The 9,723-nt window shown below is 42.6% G+C and overlaps 1 protein-coding gene across 3 annotated transcripts; it reads right to left on the reverse strand.

The window, feature by feature from the left end:
- Window positions 1–105: 105 nt before the first annotated feature.
- On the reverse strand, window positions 106–4,828 carry LOC111146005 (heat shock protein family A (Hsp70) member 5). Of its 3 annotated transcripts, none has more exons than XM_022501369.1 (9): window positions 4,449–4,828; window positions 4,113–4,344; window positions 3,550–3,687; window positions 2,916–3,028; window positions 2,439–2,829; window positions 2,016–2,253; window positions 1,497–1,664; window positions 951–1,022; window positions 106–686 (listed from the first exon to the last, which is right to left on the reverse strand). In XM_022501369.1, exons 1-9 carry the CDS (start codon window positions 4,568–4,570, stop codon window positions 460–462), a joined length of 1,701 nt encoding a protein of 566 aa, XP_022357077.1. In that variant the 5' UTR covers window positions 4,571–4,828; the 3' UTR covers window positions 106–459. The 3 variants fall into 3 exon arrangements, with proteins under 3 accessions (XP_022357077.1, XP_022357075.1, XP_022357076.1); XM_022501367.1 differs by having other exon boundaries at window positions 106–1,022; window positions 4,449–4,668; window positions 4,750–4,809; XM_022501368.1 differs by having other exon boundaries at window positions 106–1,022; window positions 2,916–2,974; window positions 3,655–3,687.
- Window positions 4,829–9,723: the final 4,895 nt, after the last annotated feature.

The raw sequence follows: 9,723 nt of genomic DNA on the forward strand, positions 1-9,723 counted from the left end.
TAACATTAGGCAAATTCCCTGAAAGTGTTAAGACCCAACGCCCCTCCACACAAGCGAGAATTTAACCTTGAAACAAATGACTTAATTAGAAGCTTATCACAAAAATTAGACCAGTGTAAATAACAAACATTTATTGGTGTCACTTATGGTAGAAAAAGTTCCTACACCAGATGCGCATGACCCAATTGTTAAATAGAACATTTCCAAGGTGAACACACGCCCTAACCCAGCTTTTTTACCCACGTTTTAAGATAGCCAATTCTTCCGTTCCCCCCACCCCAAGACATGTGAGCAACTGCTAATGAAAAGCAGTAAACAGCCACTTAGGCTATATCATTTTCAACTCCACTCCAAGGTGAAGATTCCAATTACATTCGAGACTTAAGTTCTCTCAATTTTCTCCTAACGAAAGTTCCTGAGTCCAGTATTTACAATATTTAAGCACTAGCAGAGCAATGTCTACAACTCATCTTTGTCTGCTGGTTCCTCATCACCAGTTGGGGGAGGGCCTGCACTTCCATAGAGTTTGCTGATAATTGGCTGAACAATTTCTTCTAGTTCCTTCTTTTTAGCTTTGAAATCTTCAATGTCAGCATCTTGGTGACTTTCTAGCCATTCAATCTTTTCCTCTACGGCTTTTTCCATGGTCTCCTTATCTTCGGAGGAGAGTTTACCTCCCAGCTTTTCTTTATCTCCAATCTGATTCTTTAGAGAATAAGCATAGCTTTCCAATTCATTCCTGGTGTCAATGCGCTCCTTGAGCTTTTTGTCTTCCTCGGCAAACTTCTCAGCATCATTAACCATCCTTTCAATTTCTTCAGGTGTCAGGCGATTTTGGTCATTGGTAATTGTAATCTTGTTTTTGTTGCCTGTACCCTTGTCTTCGGCTGTCACTCGAAGAATGCCATTCACATCTATCTCAAAGGTAACTTCAATCTGTGGGACCCCACGGGGAGCAGGAGGAATTCCAGTCAGATCAAAAGTTCCCAGAAGGTGATTGTCTTTTGTAAGGGGTCGTTCACCTAGAAGTTACACCAAAAAAAAAAAAAAAAAAAAAAAAACCCACAAAAAACAAAAAAACAAAACTTGTTAGTTGTTACTGACAAACATTAGTGGATCTGGATCCTTGTATTTCAGTCTGTTAGAGCCTACAGTGGCACGGGCATGCTTATCAAGCTAGAAGTGGGTCAGTATTGATCTATAAGGAGTAGCAAGCGGGACTATTAAGTTACTACTAACTTTTAATTGAATTTCATCTACAGCATTATCAACATTTCTAGAAGCCAGCTCAGAAGTTATTTTTAAAGGCAAAGAGTGCCAGATAGCAAGGTAAGAACTAGATTTTGGGGCTGACTCTACCAAACTCAACACTAGTCATATTAGGGACCCTGTCTGAAAATAGCAAATATTTCTTTCCTTTCTCATTTCAATAGAATATATTAAGAAAACATCCTTCTCAAAAACATAGTATGTCATTCACAAACGTAGGGTATTACCTTCATAGACCTTGATTGTAACAGTTGGTTGGTTATCAGAAGCTGTAGAAAAGATCTGAGACTTCTTGGTGGGCACCACAGTGTTCCTTGGAATCAGTTTGGTCATGACACCTCCCACAGTCTCAATACCAAGTGTAAGGGGACACACATCAAGCAGTACCAGATCACCTGCAAAGGTAAAGTTAACCAAAGTTAAATTCCAATTCAAGAGTCACAAGAACACTACTAAGCAGTCTCCCCTGGAACTGTGTAACTTTATCTTCTCCAACTTGCCATTTAATGTGAGGTTCTAATGCAGAATCATTTTAGAAGCATTGAATTCAATATAGCCGCTAATGATCTTGAAACTGAGCCAGGTCTTGTCCTCACTCTATCCTTTACTAGCTGTGAGACCCTGTTGCTCATGTTCTATTACCTTGTAAAGCAAAAGATAGTTATACTCTTCCCATCAAGCTATTGAAGTACCTATCAAGCTATTGAAGTGAAAGTACTGTGGAAGATGCTGTGACAGGGACATACCTGTATCTTGATCACCAGAGAGGACACCAGCCTGGACAGCAGCACCATATGCTACAGCCTCATCTGGGTTGATGCCACGGGATGGCTCCTTGCCATTGAAGAACTCTTTAACCAGTTGCTGAATCTTTGGGATTCGAGTAGAGCCACCAACAAGAACAATTTCATCAATATCAGACTTCTTTAAGTCAGAATCCTCCAGCACCTTCTGGACAGGCTTCATGGTAGAACGGAACAGGTCCTGGAATAGAGAACACAATTACTGTGATGATGCCTATTGTACCTAGATATTGTCTACATACCTAAATACAGTACCCTAAACACAAAGTCTAACTAGATCCCATTAGCAAAGCAAAAAAAACCCAAAAAAACAAAAACAAAAAAACCCAAAAACAAAACAAAACAAAAAAAACCCCAAGAACATACCATATTTAGCTCTTCAAATTTGGCCCGTGTCAGAGTCTCAGAGAAGTCTTCTCCTTCATAGAAAGACTCAATTTCAATTCTTGCTTGATGTTGAGAAGACAGGGCCCGTTTGGCCTTTTCTACCTCCCGCCGGAGTTTCTGCACAGCTCTGTTATCTTTTCTAACATCTTTGCCAGTCTTCTTTTTGTAGAGTTTGATGAAGTGTTCCATGACACGTTGGTCAAAGTCTTCTCCACCCAGATGAGTATCTCCATTAGTAGCTACGACTTCGAAGACACCATTGTCAATGGTGAGAAGAGACACATCGAAAGTTCCACCACCCAGGTCAAACACCAGGATATTCTTCTCCCCTTCCCTCTTATCCAAGCCATAAGCAATAGCAGCTGCTGTACTGTTAAGAGAAAGAGAAAGAAAAAAAAGTTTAGTTTACATTCCCCCGATTTGGAAAATATGCCATGCTTTTGAATTAACACTCACGGCTCATTAATGATCCTCATGACATTCAATCCAGCAATAGTCCCAGCATCTTTGGTTGCCTGTCGTTGGGCATCATTGAAATAGGCTGGTACAGTAACAACTGCATGGGTCACCTAAAAGAATAACAAAAGGTAAGTTAATGTATTTTATCACACGGTTTACCTCTTATATAAGTTGCACTCAAATCATCACTTTAGGGGCGCCTGGATGGCTGGTTAAGCATCTGCCTTCGGCTCAGGTCATGATCTCAGGGTCCTGGGATCGGGCCCCACATCAGGATCTCTGCTCACCCACTCCCCCTGCCTGCCCCTCTGCCTACTTGTGATCTCTTTCTGTCAAATAAATAAAATCTTAACAAAACAAAACAAAAGAACACCACTTTAGTTTCTAAGACAATTTGTTAGGTGTGTATAATAATATGTAATTTTATACCCACGGATTTCCAAGCATTACATGGTAATACATGAAAAGTCCTTAATATTTTGTTTGGCCCACAGTAAAACATGCAAGTAATTAAAACTGATATACATAGATGTCATTCAGATTCAAAATTATTAAAACAATGAAGGCATCTACACAATAAATCAAGAATAGTAAAAATAGAATTACTTAACACCGTTCTAGAAATATTTACCTTCTTTCCCAAGTAAGCCTCTGCAGTTTCCTTCATTTTGGTGAGAACCATGGCAGAAATTTCTTCAGGAGCAAATGTCTTTGTTTGCCCACCTCCAATATCAACTTGAATGTATGGTTTAGTCTTCTTCTCAACCACCTATTTTACAGAACGATCATTACTTCCAGGCACAGAAGCAAGAACATTGAAAACTTAGAGGGCTGTCTGAGTCCCACTTCCTCCCCCATGGTTTGGTTTACTTTGATCGCCTGGAACCGCATACTGACTAGAAATAGGTTAAGGAATATGGGTGCCTGACGAAGACAAGCCTCCTCAATTTTAATCAGGCTCTTAATCCTAAACGATGGAGACAGGACAGTTAACGTGTGAAATGTCTCTGCCGGCCAAGCTTTCTTCGAGCAAGTTTTGTAACATACCAAGATTACTCAATAAAAGTTACTACAAACACACTAGGTCTGTGCCCTTCCTGTTGTCTCCACCATTTTCCAGCAACTTCTTAATCTTAAAAAACACTCCGACCACAGCCGCCCACCTCCGTTCGGGTGAGGAAAACCCCATCGCACCTTGAACGGCAGGAACTTGATGTCCTGCTGCACGGACGGGTCGTTCCACGTGCGGCCGATGAGCCGCTTGGCGTCGAAGACCGTGTTCTCAGGGTTGGAGGTGAGCTGGTTCTTGGCTGCGTCGCCGATCAGACGCTCCCCTTCCGGAGTGAAGGCCACATAAGACGGCGTGATGCGGTTGCCCTGATCGTTGGCGATGATTTCCACGCGGCCGTTCTTGAACACCCCGACGCTGGCAGAGAAAAATCACCAAGAACGCCAGGAATCAGCACCGTGATTCTCACAGTGGCCCAGGAGGCCACGCCCCATTCCCCCCTTTCCAGAAACCCCACTCACCAGGAGTAGGTGGTCCCCAGGTCGATGCCTACCACCGTGCCCACGTCCTCTTTCTTGTCCTCCTCCTCGGCCCGCGCCGCGCCGAGCAGCAGCAGCACCGCAGCCACCAGGGACAGCTTCATCTTGCCGGCGCCGTAGGCCAGTCGGTCAGCAGGCTGGCAGGACGTCACAGGCAATCCAGCCACAGGCCACAACACCCGAGCGGACCGAGGTTACTGATCTGAAGGTACAGGGCCCGGGGTGAGCAGGCAAAGCAGACAAGGCGAAGGGCAGGTCCGGAAAGACAGGCCGCGGCGCTTACCTCTCAGACTCACAAAAACCCCCCAAGTTGATGAGCCTGTGATGTCTCAGCCAGCGTCAACCGCGCCTTCGCCGAGGCCGCTTATATACCCTCCCCCCAGCCCCGTCGTGGAGGCCACCGATTGGCGAAGGCCCTACTCGTTGGAGGCCGCTGATTGGCCCAGGCCACCAAGCTGGCCGCCGCCGATTCGAAGCGGCCTCCTCCGCAACAAACGTCACCGCTACGCCCCCCCGGCGGACTCATTGGCTGCTGGCCGCACCCGACAGCCACCAATGGGAGGCAACATCCGCTCCAGGCGCAGGCCCCACTGGTTCAGCAGCTGCCTGTCCCTCATGCGACCTCTCACCCGGAGGCCGTTTCCGCAGGTAACGGCAGAAGTCCCGCCTTCCACGCTGGGCCCTGGGGGGCCGAGGCTAGTGTGCAGTGCGTGATTCCCTCGAGGCGGTGGGATTTGGGTCTCTTGCTTCTGGTTCCCCCCTGTCTGTTTGTCCCTCCTCCGTCCTTCATCTTGGAAGCGGGAAGCGGCTCTTCCTCTTCCCAGCTTCCAACCCGTCCCAGGCAGGCAGGTCTCAGCGTAGATGCTGTGATCACCTCAGAAGAAATTTCTTTGCCCTTTATAGCCGCTACGGTTCTGGGGTGTCCGAGCCTCAGGGCTTTTTGTTGTTATCCAGCCCGCAGCCCTCGAGCTGGGTCCTGGCCGGAGCACCGCTCGGCCGCAGATCGTGGCTCCTAGCCATTCTGTCGGCTCTGCTCTCCCTAGCCACCTATATTTATTTATACCAGGCTACTTCACATTAACCTACCCCACGGTAAGTCACAGGGCTGGCCAAAGTAACTGCCTCCTCGCCCCGAGTCCCCACCCCGGTGTGGCAGCCCTCTCCTGAAGAGCTTACTAATGCCATCGCTCCCACCTTGAGATGTACCATTTTTCTAGCTCTCCTTCTCTGCTCATCTTTTTTTTCTTTTCTTTTTCTTTTTTTTTTTTTTCCTTTGTGGCCCCGATTATCATTATCATTTATCATTTGGTTGTCATTTGCAAGGTCTTCCCCGTCCTTTATTCTTGATACCTTTCTAACTTCACTCTTCCTGGAAAAGGTCAGAGTGTGCTTGAACCCATTTGATAGACAAAGACTTTTTGAGATTGCCTTTACTCTTGTATAACAACCTGTAGCAAAAAATAATAGACGCTGCTATTTACTGTAGACTTACTATGTGCCAACCATTGTTTGGTTTCCTATGCCATTCGGCCCTTACAGTTTAATACTTGAATTTCCCGTTTTCCAGATGAGAAAATTGGGACTGAAATATTAAATAAGTAGCTTAAAGTCATAGAGCTGGTGAGTGATGCACTTAGAATTGATATCCAAGTCCGCTTGGCTTCATAGCCAATGCTCTCAGTTTTGTTCTTTTTTTTTTTTTTTTTAATGGTTCATTCAGCAAATCTTTTTGGAGGACCTGCTATGGACTGATACAAAATATTTTGAGATCTTACAAAAATGCATGGGACTTTATCATAGGAACTGATGACTCCAGTATTTTTCCACTAAATGTATTCTTGAGATTCATGGTATTCATCATACCTTGTCCAAATAGGACTGAAACATCTTACACAGGGTTTACTAAGATGTTCAGCTTAGGAGTCAGTACTCAAGAATTTTTCCTTTCTCCTTCACTGCTTCTCAAAGGTTATGCTGGTGACTCAGGATTGACTATTGAAGTTGCATCACCCATCTTACAACAGGGCTTGTAATACTGCCGTAATACTGACCCTCTGTAGTTTGCATCAGTCCATTATTAAGATAGAAATTACCATCCAGCCACTTTCCAGCTTCATATAATTTCAAACAAACTTTGTATATGTAACATCTATTTCCCTTAAAAGCAAAGCTCTCAGTTTCAGCCTTGTCATTGATAGATGGCGTAATCTTTTGCAACTCTTGTTCCTAAGATTTAGATAAGTGATATCTGGCTAACTCCCAAAGGGAATGAGTATATTGGTGGTTGTAATATCTTTTTAAAACCAAGTATATTAGGTATATGTTACTGTATAACCCAAAGTGTGGTCTTTTATGGATTGAATAGAAAAATGCATAGATAAATCTAGTTTCCTGAATGTTAAATGCCAATAATAGTATTGGTGCCAAATTATCAGTACTTAACTAAGCACTAGACACTTTGCTAAACACTTTATGTGCTTATCTTTCAACTTTTATGAAAGCATTTTTTAAACCCTTATTTTAGAGCTAAGGAATGTGAAGAAGCCCCAAGAGGTAAAGAAACTTGCCCAGGAGATTACACAGCTAAAATAGAGAGCCAGGATTTGAGCCTTGGCAATTTGATTTTTAATTTCTGTGGTTTAGATTATCATCCTGAGCTTTGGGTTTATAAGATTTATATCTCATTTAGGGTATAGAGTAGTTACATAGTTTACAAATATTTTGATGAGTGTATCCCATCAAAATCTACAATCTACAAAATCAAAATCTACAATCTACAAAAGTCTACAAATGTAGAGTTTTATCCAGTAATTTAAACCAGCTCGTTTGGCTTAACGCTCTTATGGGTAAGAAAATAGATTTCTATTTCCCATCTGATCTCAGCTAAGCAGAGTTGGGACTGATCAGGATTGGATGTCATTTAGCTCTTAAATCTTCCTTTCTGAAAGGGAATTATACGCATACAACAGGAAGGAAAAGGAAAAGACTTATGTAATTGACAAATTGAATGTTTAGACCCTGATAACTGAGAATTTTCCACATCCTCTGTTGGGGAGAATATTCAGCTAAAAGATAAGGTACATGACCTTGGGGAACAAACCTACCAGAGCCTCAGTATTTTTATCTGTTGTATGTCAGGGATTTCTGTCCTGTTGGCTTTAGCAGCTTGTTTCAAGGATCAGATAAGATACTGTATATAAAAGTCTGTGGGAAGTTGTAGGGTAATAGGAATGCTATTAATCATGTGACTATACCATGAGAAGAAATTTTAGAAGCTCTTCAAGAAACCCATCTCGTGAGAATGAATTTTCAAGATTTCTTTCAATGGGAAATAATGTATGGTAATTATGTTGAATTTGACATATTTTTGGAAATATTTTTTAAGTGCTCTAATTACTCTCTTATATGGTTAGATAGATGTCTTTTTTATTAAGAGACTCAGCCCTTAGAACCCTGAACTTCCCTTTTCTTAGAGCATTTACTTCAAGAAAACTCTGATTGTAGGAGTGCCTGGCTGGCTCAGTCAGTAGAGCATGTAGCTCTTGATCTTGGGGTTGTAATGTGAGATCTTGGAGTCCCACACTGGGTGTAGAGGTTACTTTAAAAAAATAAAATCTTAAAAAAAAAAAAGAAAGAAAAGAGAGACTGGGCCTTAACTTTTATTAAACAAGTGAGGAGTAAAACAAAAGTATCTTCCTGACACCTGAGCCAGGAACAATACTAGGTATAAATCATGTAGCTTTTTTGTGTGTGTGTGCGCTTTTGAAAGTGCAATGTGTTATGCAATTAGTTTTCTTTGTCTTGACTTTTTTTTTTTTTAAGGGTTTTATTTATTTGATAGAGAAAGGGAGCACAAGCAGGGGGAGCTGCAGAGAGAGAGGGAGAAGCAGGCTCCCCACTGAGCAGAGAGCCCAACGAGGGGCTTTTAGGAACCCGGGATCATGATCTGAGCTGAAGGCAGATGCTTAATCGACTGAGCCACAGAGGTGACCCTTGACTTTTTAAAAGAGAATTTTCTGATTAATAGGGAACCCTCCCCACACACAAATGAGAAGCTACAAATAGTGCATCTTCTTCTTTTTTTTTTTTTTAAGATTTTATTTATTTATTTGTCGGAGTGAGCACAGGCAGAGTGGCAGGCAGAGGCAGAGGGAGAAGCAGGCTCCCTGCTGAGCAAGGAGCCTGATGTGGGACTCAATCCCAGGATGCTGGGATCATGACCTGAGCCGGAGGCAGCCGCTTAACCAACTGAGCCACCCAGGCGTCTCAATAGTGCATCTTCTTTACTTCCCCCGCTCCCCTGGTGGAAGACATTTAGGAAGGCATGCTGTGTCAGATAGTGTGATTGAGAGAAAAGCACATGAGGTTTGGAAGCATAAAAACTAGTTATAGTTCTATCACCGAACTAGCTATGATTAGGGCAAGTCATTTAATCTCTCTGAGGCTCTGTTCAGTAGTGTGTGAAATGTATACAATTTTGCTTCCTCACAAGGCTGTTGTTATGATAAAGGTATTTTATTGTTTTTTTTAAATTTTTAATTTTTTTTTTTTTTTTTTTTTTTAAGATTTTTATTTGAGGGAAAGCAGGCCAAGTGGTGGGAGAGACAGAGGGAGAAGCAGACTCCCCTGTGAGCAGGGAGCCCGACGTGGGGCTCCATCCCAGGACCCTGGGACCATGACCTGAGCGGAAGGTAGATGCTTAACAAACTGAGCCACCCAGGCGTGCCTGTATTTGATTGACTGAAGCCTTTTCATTTTACAGAGAAAATATTTTAATTTTTCTTCTGTTTTAAATTTTCTGTTGAAGTAAAATAAGCTACTAAGTATAAAGAGCTACCTCTATAGAACCTGAATGATATTTGAGTGACAATATGTATCCTAAATCTCTAAATTTTTAAAATAGGGGTGTCTGCCTGGCTCAGTCAGAGGAGTGTGCAACTTCAAGCCCCACGTTAGCTGTAGCGATTACTTAAATAATAAATGCTTAAAAATAAATTGAAATAGGAAATTATGTATGTGGTACAAAATCCAAAGGGTACAATGTATAATATACAATGAAAATAAGTCTGCCTGCCACCCTATCCCAGCCTTACTCCTCTACTGGTAAAGATAACCACCATCACCACTTTCTTGTGTAGCCTAGAGAGGTTTTATTCATATTCATATGCAGTGTGTGTGTGTGTGTGTGTGTGTGTGTGTATGTGTGTGTGTATTCCTAATTTAAAAATAGTGATGGAGAATGCTACATACATGGTTC

This window comes from Enhydra lutris, unplaced genomic scaffold (assembly GCF_002288905.1).
Source record: "Enhydra lutris kenyoni isolate GAN:26980312 unplaced genomic scaffold, ASM228890v2 scaffoldscaffold13, whole genome shotgun sequence".
Taxonomy (NCBI): Eukaryota; Metazoa; Chordata; class Mammalia; order Carnivora; family Mustelidae; genus Enhydra; species Enhydra lutris.

Excerpts from the sequence above, each read along its gene's own strand:
- LOC111146005 (XM_022501367.1), bottom strand. The coding sequence starts at position 4,570 with ATGAAGCTGTCCCTGGTGGCTGCGGTGCTGCTGCTGCTCGGCGCGGCG. Across the intron at positions 3,029-3,549 it reads AGGCTTACTTGGGAAAGAAG|GTGACCCATGCAGTTGTTAC; the intron begins GTAAATATTTCT and ends TTATTCTTTTAG. Across the intron at positions 1,665-2,015 it reads CTCTGGTGATCAAGATACAG|GTGATCTGGTACTGCTTGAT; the intron begins GTATGTCCCTGT and ends TTACCTTTGCAG.